We start from the raw sequence: 24,455 nt of genomic DNA on the forward strand, positions 1-24,455 counted from the left end.
CACCAACAGGAGGAGCAACAGTAATTATTTTCCTGATTGAGGTCAAAACCCTTGCATTTAATCCCGAGGTGTATCCTAAGCTCCCTTCACACACAGAGTAAACGTCAGTAAACATCGTCTCAGCATCCAGGACTCAATTTCACAACAGACACACTTATACAAATGATAATTTTCCTCTTCAGTAAACCCTCGTTTTATTGGAAATTCGGCCACATTGTCCACCACTGGCTCATAGTGTCTTTATATTGCGTAAACCCAGTGACTTTACATTAAAACACTGGTTTTATTTCATATTGTCTCTTTGCAATAAGAAACAAAGACCCCCTCTGGCGTCAGGCGCTCTTCTGGTAACTGCAGATGCTACTAAAAAGAAAATATCTTGAGGGACTAATGCAATAGGATCGATATATATACAAACATATGAAATACTTCCAGGACAATGCTTTGGCTCTGAAATCAAATATCCCTGACTTTTTTGGGGGGGTTGGTTGACGCTGCAGATTTTGTGAGTGGTAGTGTAATTCTTCCTCCATTGCACAATTAAGGCAGCTTTTGTGGAGGGAAATGTATTCTTTTTTCCCGGCAAGAATTCATTTTCCGGCCCTGCTGTTAATAACAATCAATTGTGTCTTGACAGATGAAAGTCCTGAGCCACCATAAACCACCGCAGAGACTTCCCCGCCCTCCCTCTCCCCCGTTTCACATCGTTGGGTTTCATTGCGGAGGATAACGGTAAAACACCTCAGCTGGGTGAGATGGAGAGGAGACGAGGAGCTCGGCGACACAAGCCAAACGCCGCTCAGGTTTGTTTGCAGCCGCCTGTGGGTTTTATGAACTGCTTTTGGTGAGGGGCCAGTGAGCCATCAGTCAGCATTTTTTACATCTCTAAAATTCCTCTGAATCCAGCTGTTAGTGCAGGAAATAAAGTTATAACTTCAGGCAGTAAACCAAAAAAATGGAATGCACAGTGCATGCAGATTTACCATTTGCTTATGTCTCTTGATAATTGAGTTCATTATATGCAACTGTCTTGGGACAGAAAATACATTTATTCTGATTGGATAATATGTTCTGCTTTTATATAAGCTATACACCCCTCAGAACTCTCAAATGGTGCATTGTAATATCTGGTAAAATAATTTCTTTCTTTATATCCCACATTTTCAGATTTTTGACAAAGGGATTGTTTTTTCTTTGATTTAATTGCTAATATTTCTATTGATACAAATCAATATGTTTTCTTTATATAACATCAGAATTAATTAAACATCCTTGGACGCTCTGCTGAGATATTCTGTGTAGTTTAAATGTTCTTGTATGGCTGTTTGGAAGCCAATTTCTAAAGAGGGATATTTGCTTTTCTAATCCATGTGGAGAATTGGTGAATGAGGGAAGCTTCAGCCAAGAAGAAACACTTTTTTGTCAAAACTGGAACTGCTTGGGCTTTATTTAAATACAGAAATACTGTTTTGTTCACAGAAAACAGTATTCCCCCTTTAATGATACTTGAGTTCATTTTAGAAATGTTTAAAAATACGTTATAACGGGTGCAAAACAGAAACGTGAAGAGTACTATGTCACTGCTAGTTATGAAGAATCTGAATAAAGTTTTATTGCTAAGTAGGTAAACACGCACAGGGGATTTACGTGATTAGCATAAATATAGAAATACAAAATGTAGAACATTATATATAAATGATAACCACGAGAAAGAGATATGTACAGTATGACCATTGTTGGCAATGGAGTTCAAATTTCAAAGGTTTCACAGGATTCTATGGCTTGACAAGAAATTTTACAAAACATCAAAACCAAATCTGGACATCGGAGGTTTTAACATGACGTGGTGCCAAGTTAAGCATGGCTTCCTGTGTCATCAAGGTAATCTCTGCCTCTTCGCCTGCCTCTTGAAAGCATTTATGTACACTGGACAGGCAGTGGATAGAAGCGATATCAATGACAGACAGGCCTCGCAATGGCTGCTTGTTCCTCAGGGCTCCTTATCTCAGCTGCACCGAGGGCTCTGTCTATGTACCCAATTCATCTATCACTATCAGACCTCACACAGGTTCAGGGCCAGCGTTCACACTTTCACAGGGAGGGAAAAGCTAACACCAGCTCCTGATCACAAGGGAGTTGATCCTGAAGTGTAACTCCAAGACCAAAAAAGTAGGGTTTGAGACATAAGCATTGCTATTTCTATTACATGTACAGTTAATGGCTACTGCAACGTTTTTACCCACACAAGCATTCAGACATTCATGAGCCCGAGAGGTTGAATCCCAATAACTGATCTGCTGACTTTTCTTCAAGTGCCACCTGTAGATTAAAGACAATCACTTATATTACTTTATCTCTACATCTGCGAGATGCATTGGCACAAAATGTGGAACACACCTTCATGGTTCCCAGGTAATGAATCCTAATGAAGTTGCTGATAACCTGACCTTTTCTACAGCACCACCATGAGATTGGCATTCATGGTTCCGAGTCTAATGTTCAAGAAATGTTGGATGGACCATGAAATGCAGTATCACATCCCTCTCAGGACAACCCTGTAATAACTTTATGGAACTTTAAACCTTTCATCTATTGTGACATTAAAAGGTCAAATTTTCAATTTAGTTTATGACCAAATATCTGCAAAACTAATGATAGGCTCAGAGGCTCATCAACCGCAGCTCTGCTTTTGTTTGTTGCTAAGTAGCAAATGTAACAGGGTGGATGAATGAATCAGGAATTGTGCATGGAAGTTGGACATGTAATTGGCCCCTCTGTGTAACTTGTGGCCCCTTTAAAGCGAGAGATTTGGAAAAATAACACTCACACCTATGGTGATTTAGAGTCCCCAACTAACCTAACCCCGAATCAGAAAGGAAAGTAGAAGAAGAAGGTAGGAAGCATGAGTATGCAGAGAAAACCCATACAGAAAGAACCTTTCTCCTGTGAGAGGACGGTGCTAACCACTGTACCACCATGCCATCTGTTCCATCAACTGGACTCCCTGGTTCATATCTCACTATCTCACCATACCTTGTAAATACTGCTCCAGCCACTGCAGCACCTGAGTTAAAACCACACAGGCAGTTTTTTTGGTGTATACTTGCACATCTAGTTTTTTTTATCTTCATTTTACTTCTCCTGCTTCCTCATCAGCCTCATTTTAATCCCCCACTTGTTTCTGTCTTCACTTTTTTTTTGCTCCATTATTCTTATGGTTGACATAATCATCATTACCTGAACCATTATAACATGTATTATGGGCTGTAGCCTACAGTGAAACCCCTTAGGACCTTTCAGGCAGGTCTTGTTTTCCATCCCCAAATTTCCTGCATGACTCATACAAACCTCCTGCATGCAGACTCAGGCTGGCTGCATGCTCTGTCGATTGACTGCCCTGCCCTATATTGTTCCTTCTTTCACCTACAAGGAGAATGTGTCCTATTCAGGTGTTCCATCACCACCATGTTGTTTTTACTGTCTCCAGCACAAACAACCTCATTGACCCGTCGTCATCTCTGTGGCTTGCTCTTCTCACTAGCGCTCAACTTGCATTTCTGGATTAAACACCTGATGTGTGCCATTGTTTCCTTGACCTTGGCGGCAGGTTGGCATTGAGGCTGCGGGTTTTATGGACACCTTAGACACGGGGCTTCTGGATCAATCTCACGGTGGATGACGCGTATTTTTAGAGCCCCATTAGTTGGCTCAATGAAGACGAAACCGGTGGCGTAGGCAAATGCCTCCTACGTCAGCACGGGGCAACGGTTGGTGTGTGTCTGTCCACGGGTTGTGCGTAACAGAATGGGGGAATCCACCCCTCTCTCTCTCTTACTCTCCTCTCTGCTGGTGCGAATGGTGATATACAGGGGGAGGGAGGAGGGGGGGGGGGGGGGGGGGGGTGGAGGGCTGAGCCAGGAGGGAAGGGGTGTGCAATTATAAGAAGCCTCAGAGGAGGCATGTGTTCAGTTGTTGAAACCCTTAGCCTAAGGATACGAGCTGAAGCTCCAAACTCTCTGACGGAGGAGAACTCTGAGAGAATATCTTTACGTCACCAATACAGGTAAGCAAGTGTGACCTTTTTTTCATTTGAGTGTGAACCTGTATGGTCATATGAATAAGAGGTGAATGCTTAGAGATGTGAGAGTAGTTCATTAGGAAAGGACTCTTGTAAGCACAAACTAATGGCTAATAGATCCCGGGGGAATGTTGTTGTTTGAGGACAACCACTGAGGACTCTTCCTCTTTTTTTCCTCTTTCATTATACTGAGTCTCTAATTTCTGCTATATCTGTTCCTGATTTTTGGTTTGGACTCCAGACAAGGATCTAGTGTAAATAACCCTTCCCTCACCTGGAGTAGATTTTTTTTTTTCCATCTCTCTGTTCGTCTCCCAGCGGCTCTAAAGGTAACACAGTCACCGTCAGCGTTACCCACATCGCACTTGATAACTACTTGATTAACAAGAGAGAAAGTCCCAGATTGTGCTGAGCAAGCAGTCAGTCACTCAGCTGCACTAAATATATATGACATTAATGTCACACAAGTAGAATATATAATATGTATAAATAAGTGTAAAAAAATGTGGAATCTAGATTAATGATGCTATAAAGGCTGCAGTGTATACACAGATATACATATATGTTTAGAAACATTCCAGTATTTATTCTGAATGCTGCTTATTTATGGTATCATGTATCACAAGGAATCTCTTAATCTGGCAAAAATATTTTATATTCTTCTTAGAGCAGCCCCAAATGTCAACCTCAACAAGTAGAGAAAAAAAGACTTGAGAAGTGAATCGCTTGAACGTCGTTATTATGCTAAGCGTATGATGATGATGATTTTAATGATAATGGTAATGAATGTGCATAATCTTTTCCCATTATCAGTAAAGACGATACCCGCGCAGACCGGGGAGAAAATGGGTGGTTAATGTTCCGTTCAGAGATAAATGACTCCACAGTGGGGGACTGTGCAGGGAAGAATGGAATATGTTTACAGGATGGAGTGAGACACAATATTTTGAAAGGTATATGCTATGCAGTCAAGTTAAGTGCATAGTTTGATAATAAAATAAAAAATATTTTGCAAAAATGTTGTATTAAAAATGCAGAGTACATAAGAGAAAGTCCATTCATGCACATATGAATCCTTTTTTGCTTTTGTGCATCTGCTTTTTTAATTGAAAATACCTCAAAATCTATGTTTATATACTTGGCCTTTCAATATCTGGTTGTTTTAAGAATCCAAAATAGCTCATGCTTGAATCTATTAAAAATTAATTGAATTTTTTGTAAATCCAATTCCACATTTCCTCTTAATCTAAAAAGGTTTAATCAAATCTTTTCTCGCATTATTGGCACAATATTTCACTTACAATTTATTTATTCTGTCTTGTAAAAAAAAAAAAAAGGGAACATATTTCCTTGCCAGATCATCACATGATCATATTCTCTCTCTAATCAGCTACAAAAGCTTGACTGAAGTGATTACACTGTGTTCACAGGCTCTTCGGCCTCTCTGCCAATATTAATTTTACTGCTTGTATAGTCCTTGTGATCAGTCATTCAGTGATTTATGGTTTACTGAGGAATAAGAGCAGCAAAGTTCCCTTATAGAGAAAAAAGATTCCTTTCCCACCCGCCCCTCCCTGCACAAATATCCTGCTCTTCATCGGTTTGTCTCTCCCAGCCTCACTGTTCTCACCGTTGTAAAAGTTGGGTGCTCGTGTGGCCGTGCCAGATTCCTTTTGCCCGGCTCCATGTCCAATGGATTTGTGCAGGTGTCAACGCAGCTTAATGGCGACCAGATCAATGATGACACCACGTCAGCCGCCTAACACTGCAGAATTTCAGTGCTACCGTCTGAGGCTGACGGGAGGAAACGCTGCAGGACTGAGTGCATCATTACGGGATTAATGTCCATATTCTGTTTTTTCCAATTATCAGGAGCTCATTTGTGTTTGATACATGACATTTTTCACCCAACTTTTTCACGGTGCATTATCAAAAGTTTGGTTTGATTTCAGCATCAAGATGATACTTTGCATCTCACTGCCTCTTTATGGTCTTGAAAAAACCCAAAAATAACCTCAACTCTATCAATAACTTTGGGAAATGACATGAATGCAAAGATCCACATGAATGCACCTCTCTGCAATCTCAGCATCCACCCTTTATTTCCCCCCTCTTCTAACACATCCATTTCCCACAGACACACACACACACACCTAATCCTGTTTATCAGCAGACGTGTCTGTGCTGCTGCTGTGCTCTCTCCTGGTGGTGCCACCAGCCCGTAGGAGCGTGTGCTGTGAGAGTATTATTTGGGGGGCAATTAACGCAGCGTTGTGTGGGCTAAATGAGATGATTGTTGGTGTGCTTCCCAATGAAGGACGTACCTGATGCTGGGAATGATTGCAGAGCTGCTCTGCCTGCAGGTGCAAATATGTTCCCAATTAAGAGGAACCCTGCAAGTACAATTGAGAGAGACAATAGTAATGATTCGCTCAATTGATCTGATATGAAGGTGCCTTGAAACAAATATAAAGAGGATCCTATCTCCTCTAATATTTGTGCTAAAGATGTATAATGTGAGTCTACGCGGGATATTGGGAGAGAATAAGAAGTGCTGCAGTTTACCTTATTCTCACTCAATTTGTGTTCTCTGCAGTCTACATGAGATAAGAGGAGATAAAAAGCAATGCAAGATAAAGGCACAGCAGCAGGAATTGAGGCTATTGTGATAGATATGGAGACGCTGAGATCAAGACAAAAAGAGCAAAGATGTTAAAAGGAATCTGTATAATCGCATGTTATCACACTTGAATTAATTCGCTTGATGCTCGCACAGCATCACCATTCCCTAAGTCCCCTTTAATCTTGACCTCTTTCCCCTCAAGATCCTCATAATCTATCAACTCTGCTTGTGTGTGACAGTAACTGGACGAATGCAGGGACGTGTCAACGGGCACAATCATGAAATCTGATGCAACCGTGGCAGACGCCTCTAAAATGGGATTAACTGCACGCTCTCACATTAGTCATTTCAGGAACCTTCCTGCAAGGAAAGGCGGCCACTACAAGTGCGCCTTCCACTGCTCCTGACCGTCTAAACTTTCCGCCGAGCCGCACACCGTTTATCTGTAGCTGCGCAGGCTGGATTTAATGCTGCTGAGTGGCAGATGATCCTGTGGCTGTGTGCGTGCAAATCCTCCACAAACCAAGGGTGTTTGTGAGAGTGACTTGTTATCTGTGTTTTGATGGGGCAACCATGGTGATATTTGGTGTTGATTCCAGTAGTGGTGAATGTTTCTTCTGGTTTCCTTTGGGGCTTTTATGTGAGTTGAACCAGCGGAATGGCAAAGTAACCAAGAGGTGACATCAATTTTGGTAAAAGTAATTTATCAAGCAAGATTTATAAACACTTGTTGTTGTTGGGCTCTTAAATGTCAAGGTTTGCTGCTTTTGGACCAGCAATTTGAAAACATCTCTTTGGGCCACAGGAAATTGTCATTTTCACTTTTTCTTGATCGGAAAAAAAACCCTGTTCAACACAACTTGAGGCTGTGGTTGCAGATGGTGCATTATTATAGCAGAAGTTGTTCTCACAACAGTTTTAGAAGCAGAATAACAAGTGCAAAAGAGGGAATTCCATTGGAACTGGAATTTTAAATGTGCGTATTGAAGACAGTATGATTGCAGGCAATCAGTGACCTGTGAGATCCAGTTTCTCATGTCAAGTGGCTGGTCTGATGAGTCACCACATGATGAGCACTAATATGTCTGCGAGCCTGATTTCTAAGACTCAGTGGGTAAAGACACATAAGCACGGTCACTCTTACATGGCTCATCTAGATTAACAGCCATTTACAATGTTGTAGTGATAAAAGCTATTTGACTTATTACTTCTTTGTGCCGTTGTATCTAAATTACTTTTTACAATAACTATTCATCTGTCCACCCATCCATTGATTTTCTAAACAAACCACTCTGACAGTGGACAAGAGGAGCTCGAGCAGAATGCAAGTCTGTAACAGATTCTAGAAGAACCAAAAGAAATGAATTATTTCACTTTAATGGTGCAGTTGTGAAAAGAACTCAAACTGAGTGCTAATAGTAAATGATAATAATGTTACCTGTGAATGATGAGGATATAGAAGGGGCACCAACATGATGTTTTTTTGTGAATGTTATTGATTGCTCAAGTCTTTTTGAGAAAATCTCATCAAAATGTTTTCCCCACATGTTGCTGAGTTCTCTCAGTTCACAGAGCAAATCACTGGTTTGATTCAAATTAAGACTCATATTGATTTCTTCTGAGAGGACCTTGAGCCTTTTATTTTTTGGAAATTCACATTAAATTGCCATTTAAGCCAAACAAAAACTCCTAATTCCCCTCCACCTTCAGCTGCAGTTTTGACATTTGTTTTGCCGAGATTTATGTCAGTCTTGGGGAATGAAATTGTACGCACACAAAAAAAAATCTAAAAAACATGCCTTACCAGAAACATCTTCTCCATTATATTGGATATTGAACAGAATACTTTTGATTGGGACCCCTTAATCTCAAAGAAATAGTGCCTTTGAAAACAGATGATAACGGAAAATATGGTTGAATGACTTTGTACACGTGAATGGTCTGATGGTAAATGGTCTGTATATAGAGGCTTTGTAGTCTGGATGACCACTTAAAGCACTTTACAGTACAGTGTTTGCCATTCACACATACATTCAGTCAGTGCATCTATGTGCCACACTCTGTATGAGAAGGGGCAATTTGGGATTCAGTACGTCTTGGATTTTGTTGCGAGTCCTGTGCCAGACCACAAAAGAAACATCACAGAATGCCGAACTCTGCAGCCAATGGATCTGGATCAGGAGAAACAAGCTCAACTGGACCCCAAGATGTTAGAGACACACACCCAGGACTGACCAGCCAGTGGTGGGCCTGGCTTATCAGAGGGTTTCTTGTGAAAGGTTAAAAAGCAGAAACACCCGATGACACTGAGGTTCACTGCTGATGATATGTACCTAACATCTTCTGGTGATCCCTGATGTCTGCTGGTGATTGGTGAATTTTCATCAAGTGGTGTGGAGGACCTTCAAACAGACAAGATATTCTTGTCCTATGTTCTTAACAAACTGTCATTGTTGCCTGGAAAGACAATTTTGCTGATATTATATAACAGCTGTGAGTGCCCAAATACTGCAATGCTTTACTTGCAATTAGCAATTGTTATAGTTTTGCAAAAGGTAGTATCATGAAAAATATGGGAAACATTCAATTCACTTCAATTTTGTTTTTATAGCAACAAATCATAATATACATTATCTCATATACTTTACATAGGTCAAGACTTTGAAAATCTTAGAGGAACCCAACAGTTCCCATTTTGGGAAACATGTTGCCCATGAGCATTTAGGTAGAATATGTTCAATATAAACATTTTTATGTTAATTTTCTATAATTATTTTGATAAAAATGTAACAGGCAGCATTATTTTCCCTCAAGACTTAACAAATGAGTGATTTACCAATAACAGTGAATCACCAGAAACAGTTACTGTGGATAATCAACACATCAGTCTTCACTAAAAGAACTACAACTGTTTAGGCTGCATTATTCTGTAGATGATCCCGGATCCTGCGAGCACCGCATTACATAGATTGGATTTACACACTCGTGCAATAAAAGCCTGTGTGCATGGCTGGACAGCAGAATACATGAGTAAGAAAATAAGCCCTTTTAGAGAACCAGAGTGGAAAAACTGTGAATTGTGAATGGATATTATGAGGCTTCTCTTTGTCTTCCCCCACTGAACCACACTTTATTGGCCCATTATCCCAGATCAACGCATTTTAAACAAGCAATCACAGAGTGTCAGGTGATGAAACACTCATGAATCTCCTCACGTTATGAGAAATGAATCAAGTTCGATTAATGGTCCATGAGATGCAGTAGGTAGAATATGAATTTTAATCACTTTACCTCCTTCTAAAGTGACCACATTTTCATGCCATCCATCTTTGGTGGCTTCCACTGCTCCAGCTCAGCCGTAATGAAGGGGAGTTAAGATCTACTCACCACTAGAAGCGGCTGGAAACCTCTGCGATATGTCATTAAAGATAAAAGATCTCAGCCATAATTCACAAATGTGCGGAGCAAGAAACATGGGAGGAGAGAGGAGAGTAGTGGAGGAAGAAAGGTTGAGTGTTCCAAGAATGAAGCAGCAGGAATGGGAGAGAGGATGCATAAGATGGAGCAAAAAGAAACAGAGAGAAATAGACAGAGAGAGACCTCTAGGTTATCTATGCATTAGCAGACTGCTTTGTGCTTTTCAGCTTCATGCAGACGACTAATGGATGAGACAGAGTGAGTCACGGCTTTGTCAGACGTGTACAGAGCTTTTCTTCTCCTGCGCTCACATTCACGACACCTTGGCCCGCTCTCCACCCTTCATTAAAGCCACTCATGCTAATTTATCCCACCATTACCTTTATAAATACACTTTGCAACTTTGCACAGGCTTCTCAAATTCTCTCGTCCATTCATTTGTTTGCTTGAAAAACAAAAATTTATTTTTTGAAGGACAAATAGCAAGAGACTCACTTTTGTTATTTATGTGTTCTATTTACTCTCCTATTTACCCTTGATATCTAAAAATAATGTATGATGTATATTAGTAAAAAGTCCTCAAGTAAAGTGAATTAAATAGAAATATGAAGAAAATAAAACCCTGATAAAATTTGCTGTTTGTTTCACAGTAAATCTGATCTCACAAGAGAAGAAAGATAAACCGGGAAGAGAAAAAGTTCTCAAATCCCCCAGGGCTCGCCACAGTTTTTTTAATCCAAACAAAAGTCAAAGGCACTTTTAGTCACAGGGGAAATTATGAAATTGGTTGGTTGATGTATGAACAACTGATGGTAAGAACAACCTGTTGCACTCCAGTCCACCAGGTGGTGTTAATGCAGAAGTCTATGCAGCAACAATTACGCTATAAATCAAGCAACAATACAACATTAGCAAACATGGAGAAGATTCAAATCAATAACAAAGTGTTTTCAAAACACCTGGAAGTCTAGTCTGAACTCTGGATAATCTCCCGACATGTCTGATTGAGAGCCTCTGGACTTTCTCCATAGTTTCTCCTGCCAGCCCTCTTGTAAAAACTCAATCACCTTTAAAACACATGAAAGGTGCAAAACTGAAAAAAACAGTGAATGCAAATATTTCAGGATGAAAAAGCGGAGCTATACATGCAGGATATGTCCGAAGAGCTTTTGGTGATAAGAGCCAACGTCGGGGGTCGATGTGCTGTCAAAAAAAAAAAATTATCTTCGCAGCAGAATTTATACATTATGTCCTGCCTGCTGAATGCTGCACCTCTTCTTAGCGCTATGTTGTGAACGCGTCTGAGTGTAGAATCTCCTGTTGCGTTGTTCATGTATAAGGGGCACTTTTTTAAAAGCACTACCCCACAAGCATGGACTTTTTTTTGGTTTTGAACCGGTTCCTTGCAATGGTTATTGCTATAGACTACCCTCCCTTTGAGAAAAAGAAAAAATAGAAAACTCCCATCACTTATAATTTTCTGAGAGCCCCTTATGGAAACAGTAAACAGGCAATACTCATTATTTTCCTGCTCTTATGTATTTCAGGCTCCGGCAAGAAATTAACTCAACAAACCTGAGACCAGCGGTTCTTTTATGAATACTCTGATACTTCCTGTTTGATGTGTCCTCTTGAAAACATTTTCAGGGTCTTACCTAACTCTTATAGGAGAACAAAATGTAGCATATTTGTTTTGCAAGAAGAATGTAAAACTATTCATCTGTGTAAGATGGAAAAAATGTATTTATGAAAGGACATCAGGTCTTTTGCTATAATCCATTTTCTATTCATGCCAGCGTTCATTTTGAAGAGCAAGCTATTTACAGATGATGATGAAGATGATGAATATTTTCCAACGCCACTCTTTCTGTAATAAGGTCCCAGACTCCTGCACGAATTATGTTGTTTTAGTGCCCCAGGGGAAAAGCCCTGTGCGAAGGGGTGTCCAAATCACCATTTTATCCATGTACAGTACATCATATATCAGCTCCTGCACCCAGTCAACTGCCTGCTCTGTCAAATTAGGCAAATGATATGAAACGTTTTATATAGCTGCAAAAGTATGCAAATTCATAGGCAAGGGTGGCTAAAATGGGCCATGCGGCAATATGGAGACCAAGAATCGAATCATTGCTGAAATGGAGCAGAGAGATGAGTGTGTACGTTCATGACTCAAAGTGTCACACACTTTCAATTTAAAGTTATTGAGATGTGGGAAAGTTGTGACTCTTTGTGGCCCTTGGATGTGAACAGCTCCCGGGTTAGGGTGACAGGCTCACTTGTCTGATAAAAGCTATTACACACTACCACTTATGTGCTTCATCTCATCTTGGCTGTCGAAGAACTTTTTGGTGAAATAACAGTTTGTATCTGTCTCTGCCCTTCAGATCATGATGTTTATTTCTTTTTCTTCACAAATCACCATTTTACATGAACTTATAAGTCATATTTTAACTATAACTATATCCCAGAGACCGTTGACCCTGATTACTTCACAAAGTCAGAAACCTGTAAAATGTCCATGGCATTTTGTGTAAAGCTGCTTCTTTTATTCATGAGCATTGAGAGGGCTTCTTAAGGATTGTGGATTGACTTTTATAAAAGTATTTGTTCTTAATAGCCTATAGCCACTTGTGACTATGTGCGGTCATACTTAAGCGTTGTGCTACATGTAGTATCAGCATTCTAACATGTACATAGTTTTAATTTCCTGATGTTTATCATGTATGTTAACCATTTATTACACTGTGTCTAAGTGTGGGACATGGATGTTTGTTGGCAATTTTAAATAGCTAGTGAGACAAAGCACAATGTCAACCTCATGGTTGGCAGTAGTCAGATGATGACTAAAGCTAGTAGGATATATCATCTGGGGACCATGACTGTGTGTACAAATATTCATTGTAATCCATCCAATAGGTTTTGAAATAAGTTAGTGCAGACAAGAGGTAGACTTACAATGTCTCCCAAAGACTGTATAAAGATGGATGACATGACTTCTCCCTAAAAATGAAGCCAAAGTGTCCTGATTGCCTCCTGGTGGCTGGCCACAGTACAGGTCAAACATTCCGGCCTCCTCCATGTTATTTTTTGTGACAAGGACAAAACCAAAGAAATCCACTCCAACAAAATCAAAGGTGCAATTTACTGTAACACCAAAAAGTTGGGGGACTCACAAAGGACAGGTTGGAGAAGTAGCTTTAAAAACTGAGGCAGCAGAGGGTGGATATTCAGATTCTTGGTTCCTTATATAGGTAAAGCTTTAAACCCAAATCCTATACTTCCCATGATGCAACTAGAAAGCATCTATTAAAAAGGTCCTCTCTGTCTAATGCACTTCTTTCAAAACCCACAACCCCAGTTTGTGACGTAGGCTTTCTTTCTCAAGTGTCAAGCCCAAGCTGAGATAACCCTGGTAACATCATTAGGATTTTTTTTCCTTCAAACTTTGGAATAGCTCATCCAGTGTCAAAGACCATATAATCTGCTTTCACAGGTTCAGTAGTGCTCCTCACAATGAATAAACTAACATTAATGTCTAAAATCACTGTAGTGTCCCGTTAACATCTAACATTTAAATTTATTCTCTGTGGAAGAAAAGTGTTCTTTCACCTCTGGTTGGCTCTGTATGGATTTTCAATTCCTTGGCTGACACAAAAAATGATATCCCCTCACATGCACTGTCCTGATGACAGCTACAAACCGAACTGCCAACAAAATAACCCTATACATAGCAGAATATATATGATGCGTGTGCTCTACATACATGTTCAGTGTAGTTAAGTCAGGGCAGGGAACACTCTTGTTAATGGGATAAATTACCGGGGTCTAAAGGGTTAAGTGTACCGTGCTGTGTGAGGACAAGAGCTGTGCAAACAGATGTGAGAGGGTGTGTAATAAATAAACAATGAGCAAGTGGAGACTCTTCAACCCATCCCATGAGCTGACCAATACAAATCATTACAACCAGCTCACTATCATACCCTCTATAAACATCTCCAGGCTGCAGATTGATGACAACGTAGCCCATTAACCCGTAATATCCTTGTCAATTGTTTTTTACTGACTATAATGGCTTCCACTCAATGCAACTCATTCCCAAAGCATTCAGACGGATATAAATTGCTATTTATCCACTTCATCAAATGTCCGCGGCAGCTCCACACGTCTCTGTTCGGCAAATCAACAGGCTAATTAAAGCCGATGAATGAATGAATTCATAAATCAACTCTCCGTGGAATATTTGATTACAGCTAAACATTTCCTGGATAAATGTAAATGAGCCATGGCCTTAAAAAGAAGGAAGATTTGCACTCAGAGGAAGCTCTTTTGGTATATTATATAAATATATTATTAATAAAACAGATAAACAGTTTTGTCATGATTGGAAATAAAAGTAAAAACTTTCCAAAGCCTGTTGAGGTAGCCTTAATATGTTTTACCTCAGATGACCTGACACTGTCTCCATATTGTTCAGCTAAAAGCCTGAATCACAACATTCACAGAACATCTGAATGTGTCAAAGTGAACAAATGGAAGCCAGCTCTTAAAACATGAGATTGCAAAACCTTTCATTAATAATAATGGCTCCAAAAGCATGTTTTTATTAAAACCTATTTCTGTGATACTGGAGTGTATCCACGGGCCTACCTTTGCACACTGCCAGTTCACTCATTTGTTCCACGTACGTAGTGAGTCCACTTAAGGGAGAACATAACAATATCAAATGGGCTTAGTCAGCAGGCTAGCAAATGATCATGGTACAAAACATCTCAGTGAGGCAAACAAACATGTCCCCTGTAATGATTTCCCATAAAGCCATTTATATGTTTTTCAATGGGCCAGAGTCACACTCGACTTGAACCATATGCTATTGACTGCGAGTGGTAATGTGCCAAAGTGGGAATGGTCATGATGTGCCAGTTTTTACGCATTTGTTTATTTTTTTACTCCAGCGCCCACATCAATAAGACTCCCACTCCTTGTATGTTCAAAGATCTTCATTGACTTCATTCAAGTGTGACATCCTCATTGTGGTTTTTATTGTTGAGTCGTTACCAAGCTGTGACTTCTGCCAATCGTCTCTGTCTTCATCAAACCTGTGAAAACATCGTGATGTGAATTCCACTTAGACCAAGTGTGAGTCAACAAGTCACTGAGAGCATTTCTTTTCTTTAATCTGCTATTGATTGCATATTATGTTGTTTTATGAGGCTAATATATATATATTAGAGGCTCCTTCTGTGTAGAGTTACCATGTTCTCCCTGTTATCTGAGTGGGTTTCTCCAGGAACTCCAGCTTCCCTCCACAATACAAAGACATGCAGCTTGGGGTTAAGTCGATTTGCGGCTCTAAATTGCCCCTAGGTGTGAATGTGTTGTGTATGTTGGCCGTGTGATATTGTGACCTGTCCAGGGGGTACCCCGCCTCTCCGGCTCCCACAGCGACCCTCAAAGGATAAGAGGTATAGATAATGGATGGATTACTACTAATATGCTTAATATCTCTATATCTGTAGAAGACATGACTGTACAGCTCATCTCAACAGGTTCACAATCAAAGAGATTGAATAATAAAAATATATTAGCTATAATAAATTATAACATTTCATAGAATAATGGAAACCATTAAAATAAAAACAGCTTCCATAAAAAAAACGTGAGCAGTTACATACAGTAACATGCACTACTGCTGCGTTTGCACAATGTTTACTACACATTGCCCCAACAGTGCTGGGTTGCATCCATCAGCTGCACACCAAGTGTTAAAGTAATAATAATATCTCTGTAAGTTTCTTGTAAAGAACTTAAAAGCTTATGTCATTTGGGGCTAATCACAGGAACAATGGAGACAATGGTCTCATAGAGTTAAGCTGATTGGTTAATTCCAGAAATCAGCTGCTGGAAATGTTACAGTCAATTTAAATCTGTGAACTGTTGATAATTGTAGATACCAGTTCACATTTTCTTTGTCATCTGTATTGATTCGCAGTCATCCAGCTCCTGGTATCTTCAGACGTACTCGTGCGGACTTGGCAACTGGACTTGCTTGAGATTTTAGTATCAGTACCTTTCTAGTAACAGGAAGTGTTACCAAATGGAGAAACCTGGATTCCTAACATAGTTTCCTGCATCAGCTCCTTAGAGCAAGTCATTAATTCGTCATGAACCTAACATGAACCAGATGAGGCTTTGAGACCAATACTGCTGCTGAAATACAAAAATGTTTCCCCCATGAATAAGAATGACTATGTTCCTGCACAGCATTGTACTATTTTTTACTGTTGTGGAACTCTTAAAGGCTGCTATCATCAATCTTCCATTATATCAACACATGGTGAATGCTCTGTATTTAAAAAGAGCCTTTCTAGTCTTGATGACAATTCAAAGCTTTACTTTATGTACCACACATTGCTCATACGCTGCAGGCAGCTGTCAGAGGCTTGACTTGACAAATAATTACCACACAAATCCACTGTCCCCTTCAAGTATACAGAGCGTTAAAGCCTCGTTCTGCTAATTGCTTTGTATTAAGGACCTGCAACTTCAAGCTTCACTTTATTCAGACACAGCATATGTTTACCAGCAAGAAACAGAAGCCAGAATAAGCAGGTGAACACTGTGCCGCATTTTGCTGCTAAAGAGCCAGGTGACCTTGGTCTCGGTTAAGAAACCTTGGGGAGCCGCAGCTAATGTGTCTGGTGTGGCGGCAGCCTATGAGCAGAAGCAATCTATGATGTTGTGAGTGGCTGTTTTTTCTTTGTTATCTCTGTTATTGGATGATACAGTGGTGGGTGACAGGATAGATGGGGTCAGGGAGTGGAGGTCAAGCAACAAACACTGTGCACCTGGCTCACAATCTTGTTGCTGGAGCCAGAGGCACCAGGATCCTCTGGAGTTGATTCATTCCTCCAGTTTATCTTACTTCAGCTCACACACACATATTTCTTACATTCGGTGGTGTTAAGATCAATGCATTTTATCGATTCAACTCTCTCACACCAGTGCTGCTCCCTCCTCACATTTGTTTTCGCCCTTTTTCCTGTTTAAAATTGTTGCTTCTGGGTTCTTGCAGCCACAGGCCATTACCCATGTAATGGTTAAAGCTAATCTCTACAACCACAGATCAATTCTTACAAATCTCTAACTCTTGCTGTATGATTTCATCAGTGATTCTAGCCAGGAGCCCACAGCGGCCGCTTCCTGCCCACTGGAAAATGCCCATTTTTTTTCTGTTTATTGCCTCAGGTTGTGCTCTCACCACCTACGCTCTCCATCTCCTGGTGTTGGCTGAACACTCTCCCACCACCAACGCTTTGACTGACCAGCTAATGATCTTTATACATTGAGATTAACGCAATATTCCTGTCACTCTATCTCATTTCTCCCTGCAGACTGGAGCCAAATCCCGTAGGCTTCATTTCTCAGATTCTCCCACTGTTGAACCCCGACTCCAGTTTTCTACCTGCTGGGCTCCTGTTTGCCGCTGCTTGTCTGGGTGTGCTGAGCGATGAAGATCCCTCTGTGGTGCTTGGTGGTGCTGCTGGCATGTCTCTTCACCCCTGGACGCAGTGACTGCCAGGGTCAATGTGCGGCCTGCAGTCTGCTCCTGCAGCAGCAGCAACAGCTGCAACAAGCCTTCAACACCATGGTGAGTGAGTGTGTGTGTGTGTGTGTGTGGATGTGTGTGTGTGTGTGTGTGTGTGTGTGTGTGGATGTGTGTGTGTGTGTGTGTGTGTGTGTGTGTGTGTGTGTGTGTGTGTGTGTGTGTGTGTGTTGTGTCACTGCTGAGTCGTAACAACCCACCGTTGATAAGAGCACCAGCTAAATGCCTTGTCAATGCTGGAGAGTGTGTGTCAGTGTGGGCTCAGCTGCAATAAGCTTTCAACACCTTTACAGAGGTGTGATTGTGTGAATAGGTTGTTTTCAAGCTTGATAAGAGCATCCATGTGTTGTGTTCAGTGTGACAGTGCTGTGTCCACTTTTTGCCAGGTTAAAATTAGTTAGAGGGAAATGTGATTGTTGTCTATTTCTCGTGCTTTTTTTTCCCATAACAGTCTTCCAAAATTTTACAAAAATATATTTAGTTATTAATATATTATTTTTGGGCATCATGGTGTAATGGCGAACCAAGTAAATCTAATCTGTGCACCTGTCAAGTAAATACATTTTAATTTTACAATTCTAAACTGAGGAAGAGCAAAAAAGATCAAATAAAAGGACAAAACATATTTTTTTATAAGATACAATAAAAGTGAGGGCGTATTACAAACAATCCCAAGGTCTTATTTATTTCATTACATTTTGTGCAATTGCATCTCATTGATGTTGAGATATTTTACTAAAGATAGGGAGACAGTCGGGTTGTTGACTGGTTTTCAGTTGACCATTGTGGAGTCAAACAGCTTGGCTCAAAGGTACAGAGCTTTCTATGAGTTCCTCAACAGGTGGCATGTAACTAAGTAGACATTGCAGGTAGTATTGCTTCTGCCTTATATTGGGAAATATTTGCAGGTACATGTATCTATGTGAAACGCTTCATGACCAACATCTAATGCACAGGAATTGCTCCCTGAATTCAAAATTCCAAACGGTCCAAGACACATCAGTGGGTAAAAATAGTCTCTGGGCGACCATGAATAACTGCAGGACGGCTAATTTAGCTGATAATGATGCAGAGAAAGACAGCTGGGACCTTTTGGGAAGTTGTAATAGAACTATGTAATTGACTGCTGCTCAGTATCATCAGCCGCGGCTTACACTGGTGACTGACACATTTTATCAGCTCCTCATTGTGTTAGCCGCCTTCCCATTGAGCCACAGATGGAATCCACTGAGCAATTCCATTGTTGCCACTCTAGACTAGAAGAGTGTGTGTGTGGAACCTCCGGTGTTTGCTATAATGTCAGGACCCATTGATTTATTCATGCAGGGCTCCAGACTCATGTGTATATGTGTGCATGCATCCACTCACGCGCACAAGCACACAAATAAATCACACCATCCTCTGACTAGAATCACAACATAATGTTATTCGTGGATGTAAATGGGATCTTTTGTTTGCATTTGGGCTAATTACCTCTACTGTGGCTATTCCTGTGTATCGTCTTTTGTGGGTCTGTGGTTATGTAGCATTTAGCCACAGTATTCCTCACCTCCACATACCAACAAGCTCAAACTAATTCCAACCTTACCGTTGTTATTAACGGCCAAACTCAAATTTCCTCTCTGTGAATAATAAAGCTTTCGAAGCAATTTCGCTTTTAAGTATTTCCATAACCTTTCTATCCTGTGGTCCTCATTGGTATATAAATACATGACTGCGACTGCACTTCCCCCCCCCCCACACACACACGCACGTCTCCTCTCACTCATAAACTCCTTTAGATTGCTCCATTGATCTAACGTGGAGAATCCCCTAATGTGCTCATTTCATTTACGATGGATAATTAATTTCCGTTGATAAATTTGCAGCAGCGCTCCCTCTCCTCTCATCCCTTTGATGTGAGCAGTTTTTCTGATAACAATGCAATTTATCTCATTTGAGCAGGATTTGATGAGTAAATGGGATTTGCTTCTTACCTCAAACTGAAATTTCACTTAGACTCTCCGGAGTTAAAGAAAGAGGAGAAATGAGAATTTCGGAGGAAAACGTTTCCACAGTGTGGCAGACGTCATCTAGTTTTACACATATACTAGATTAGAGGAAAAAATTATGGATTTTCTGCATTTTAGGGTATAAATCATAAACTGGGTCTTCGAGTAAGTCAGCAGGTTAAATCTAAAATATATTAATCTTTGATGAAAGATTCTGTCATTTCCAAAAAAGAGGAAAAATACACAAAAATAAATGTCTCATATGTCCTTGTCTCTGTACTAATATGTCACTACCTCCTTACCTCTATACTAATATGTCCTTACTTCCTTACCTCTATATGAAAATGTCACTACATCCTTACATCTATACTTATATGTCACTACCTCCTTACGACTGTACTTATATGTCCTTATGTCCATACCCTTATATATGTCCTTACTCACTTACCTCTATATTAATATGTCCTTACCTCCTTACCCATATACTAATATGACCTTACATCCTTACCCCTATACTAACATGCCCTTACCTCCTTACCTCCATACTAATATGTCCTTACCTCCTTACCTCTGTAATATATGTCCTTACCTCCTTACTTCTACTAATATGTCCTTACTTCTATATTAATATGCCCTTGCCTCCTTACCTCTGTAATATATGTCCTTACCTCCTTACTTCTACTAAAATGTCCTTACCCCTATACTAATATGTCCTTACCTCCTTACCCCTATATTAATATGCCCTTACCTCCTTACCTTTATACTAATATGCCCTTACCTCCAAACTAATATGTCCTTACTTTTTACCTCTATACTAATATGGCCTTACCTCCTTACCTCCATACTAATATGTCCTCCATATTACAATGTATACTCCTTATATGTCCCTAACTTCATAATAGTCAAGTTATGGTTCGCCTACAGCGTTCAGGCATGAGGTCAACCGTCAAGTGTGGTGAAAAATAGGCCATTAAAGCTGCAAAGCAAGTCAGTGAGCCACTAAATTAATTCTATATAAAAATTTATTTTGCAAAACACTATAAATCAATCAATATCAATTCAAGAGCAAAGACATCATTACCCGCAAGTTCAAGAGCCAATTATACTTTTTTTTTTATCATATTGTCAGCGAAGTACGTAATTTACCTGCTATCCTTCAAACTGATTTGAAATTTCTTCCAATTTGGTGCTGTCAGTCATTTTGCAGAAGTAGATGTCAAATGTATCAAATGATGGACATTTCATATTGGCACATAACTCACTATATACGCTGAACACAGTGGGAACGAGTCCCATTAACTCTCATGACACACATGCCCTCCAGGTCAACAGACCTTTCTCAGCCGAGGGTCTGGTCGCTCAGGAAAGAAGTGACACTTTTTGGTTTAAAAAAAGAAGTGTGATTGAGTACCCTAACTTTTATGCTGACCGTGGGCAATATATACATTTGTATTATTTAACAGGCACTCCAATTCTTGATGCTGTCATATTTTATCCTTATCTGGAACCACTGTGTGACTCAGTTGTTTCCTTTCCTTACTCATGCTGCGGAAGTATAATTAAAGCGTAATGGGTCAAATGGCTTCAAGTAATGCAAAATGAGTCACAGTGGAGCAATTAACAATCTCAAGACATGGTGAAGACCAAAACAAAGTTAAAAGGAGAATGAATATTGGACTTATGTTCATCAGGTTGACAGAAACATGACTAAATGAAAGCTAATGCTGATGTTCTGTGTCCATAATCAGTCAAACTTATAAATGCAGCATTGAACATCTACAGTGTATTTAACAGTCATGTTACTGTGGCTCTATGGCTGCTAAGTCTCAGTATTTCTGGTGGTTTAATGTATAAACATGTGGAGGTAGCATGGAGAGCACCTTCACCTGGACCAGAGGATCAATCAGTGCAGGTGAGAGCTGTTAGCTGATTGATTCTCAGGTTTAAAAGGCAGCAGCAGAGCTTCCTCAAGGAGACAGTCGCAGAGAGACACACAAGGACTGAGACAGACACACAGAGACACTGAACTAGCCTGAGCTGCAAAGCCAGGGGCCAGCTGAAATAGAATAAACTTTAAGTTGATGTTTTTGTAAGTTTATGTTTTGTTTAATAAAGTGACGTGCAAAGCAGCTGGTTTGTCTATGGCTGTGCGTGGGAGAGCCCTGGTCAACTACCACAAACAAACAAAACCTATGGGCTGAATTTCAAATTATTCCTTGGTTGAAATAATCAAATTAACTGTCATGTGCTCTTCGTTAACACATCACTCTTTCTTATCTGCCTGCAGATGTGTTTGTTGGAGTGCGAGGGTCACGTCTCTGCCTCGTTCACATGGGAGGTGTGTAAACGTGCCGTCAAACTGTCCCACCATCCTCTGTTTCCTGAGGGGGGCGCTCTGTTCAAGAGAACAGGAGAGGAGCTGGAGTTGACCCCTCTTGACCTGAACACTGACGGTGAACTGCTGCAGTCCTCAGCCGCAGAGCGTTTCCAGGAAGGGGATCAGGATGAGATACCGCTCAAGCAGCGCAGTGTCCAGTATGACTCATCACTGCTGGAATCCTCAGAGGACGGGGAGGGCCTCCAGGGTTTGGATCTCAGTCTGGTGGATGAAGAGATGAAGTTGAGGGAGGAGAGGAACGTCGAGAGCGACAGCCAGCTAGAGGTGGATGAGGATGACAGCTCAGAGGCTGCTGTCGCCTTATCCAAGCGCTTTGGTGGCTTTCAGAGAGGGCGCCACGGATACAGGAAGCTCATTGGCTCACCCATGAGGCCCCTACAAAAGCGCTACGGCGGGTTCATAGGCGTCCGGAAATCTGCCCGCAAATGGAACAGTCAGAAACGTGTGAACCAGCTGCTCAGACAGTACCTGGGCATGAGGAGCAGCCGCAGCGGCAGGTTCAACAACGTCCCTGTAACTCGGGTCTGGAGGCAAAACAAACTGTGATGTGTTTCTGTTGCTCTCACAGAATCCGGCCCCAGTTACCTCAACCAATCAATCATGTTTTCAGCAGCTCCCTCCAGTTTGAACTGTGACATCACCACCACCAACACCATCATCATCATCAGAAGAAGAACAGACTTCGCCATCTCGCTCAACCTCTTTTTGTGTCTCTAAATAAGGAATGTTTTGACTGTGATGTCCTTCCTATTGAGCATATTTACATGCCGTCCTGTCAAAATAAAAGAATAAGAGAAGTGCAATTGAATATATTTTTGTGTGTTTGTATAATAAAAGGGCCCAAATGAGATTGGAAAACTGGTTCACTGCAAGGTTTGTCAGATGTGACATTTTAAATCATGTTGAATGCACTTTCATGCATGTGTGGACAGGTCGTTTCTTTGCACTCTGTAGTTATGGGAACCATAACTGATGTCCGGCTGTCCCGCTCATATTAAATGGACTTATGTTTCAATATATAGGTTTCCCATATTTTAAATGGCAAGTTTACAATCTGGCACCAAACAAATCCTGTTCAGCAGTCTCACATAGAGGCAGCAAATTAGAAAACTAGAGCTTGACCAACTGTGCTTGAGGTTGTAAATATGGCACAAACTGTTCACTATTGGTATAAGAGTCCTATATTCTGCTGAAGGAACTAAACTAATTGAACACATTGGATGTAAAATGAACTCTGAACTTTCAAACTCACCATAACTGCATTCTCTTAAAAAAAACCCTTCCTGCCATTGTTTCATTGATAAGCTGTAGGTTTGCAGGATTCCTGTCAGTGGAACAATACTGACCTCTAGTGTTGGAGGAGCAAACATGTTCTTGGATCAATTTCTGTCAATGTCCTCAGTGATATTTAATGTAATTTTTTGTATTGATTCCCTCATTCTACAGTTTGGGTGAAATCATAAATTAGAAAATAACAAACAAAAAATGGGGCTGATTCATGGTTCATACTTACTCACCTCATAATTGATCATATTTGCCAACAATCCAAGGAACTGTACAAAAATTATTCAAGAAGGGAGGGGTGTTGAACTTACTACCCTCCCCTGTTTTATTTTGAACGTGCCCTTAAGGAAACGACAACACTTGAAGACAAATAATACAAATACATATTAATAAATATAAATTATTACAATTTATCCTAAATGAATTAGGTACAGCCATAAAAACAAACAGAAGTTTGATCTTTTCTCTTCAGTAAAATTACATGAAACTGGCAAATAATGGCACAAAAAACAAATTCAGCAAACAATTTCTGACTTCCTTTCTAATAATTTTCACAAAGTCTCAAACTTACTGTGTAACCATGGAAATGAGGGAGCAATAATTACAATTTGGCAACAAATTTTCAGTCAGTCCTCAAACATTCCTTTTTGACGAGCTGCTCATGTCACTTTGTTCTTGTAAACTTCCGGGGTCATTGGCTGTGCACTGCAGCGTAGGATGGGAAAGGTTTGTAAGAAAATGACAACCACTATCTTAATGTACCGTTTAACAACAGAGGAGTAGAATGAACTGTGCATGTCAACGATTTATTCAGAAAAGGATTGTTTCTGCTCCGGTGATTAAAAAAAAATGCCATCACGATATTTTTCCTCCACAAGCAAGTTACATCCATTCTTTTGCATCTTAATAGTGTTTACTTGTGTTTGATTAAGAGATGTAATAATGTATGTGTGTGGGTGAGTGCAGAGAGTGTGTGTGTGAGGGTGCGAGTGTGCACGTGCATGTATGCGCTGGCTCTCTGTCAAACTCCCCATACAGAAACTGACTTTGTGAATACA

The 24,455-nt window shown here is 40.4% G+C and overlaps 1 protein-coding gene across 3 annotated transcripts; it reads left to right on the forward strand.

Annotated features, from left to right (window-relative positions):
- Nucleotides 1-666: 666 nt before the first annotated feature.
- On the forward strand, nucleotides 667-22,794 carry pnocb (prepronociceptin b). 3 transcript variants are annotated; one of them, XM_069515535.1, is made up of 3 exons: nucleotides 667-803; nucleotides 17,513-17,769; nucleotides 22,003-22,794. In XM_069515535.1, the coding sequence occupies exons 2-3, from the start codon at nucleotides 17,629-17,631 to the stop codon at nucleotides 22,657-22,659; spliced, it is 798 nt and encodes a 265-aa protein (XP_069371636.1). In that variant the 5' UTR covers nucleotides 667-803; nucleotides 17,513-17,628; the 3' UTR covers nucleotides 22,660-22,794. The 3 variants fall into 3 exon arrangements, with proteins under 3 accessions (XP_069371636.1, XP_019947217.2, XP_019947218.2); XM_020091658.2 differs by lacking the exon at nucleotides 667-803 and adding an exon at nucleotides 3,933-4,063; XM_020091659.2 differs by lacking the exons at nucleotides 667-803; nucleotides 17,513-17,769 and adding an exon at nucleotides 21,671-21,804.
- Nucleotides 22,795-24,455: the final 1,661 nt, after the last annotated feature.

The sequence above is a fragment of the Paralichthys olivaceus genome, chromosome 19, assembly GCF_024713975.1.
Source record: "Paralichthys olivaceus isolate ysfri-2021 chromosome 19, ASM2471397v2, whole genome shotgun sequence".
Taxonomy (NCBI): Eukaryota; Metazoa; Chordata; class Actinopteri; order Pleuronectiformes; family Paralichthyidae; genus Paralichthys; species Paralichthys olivaceus.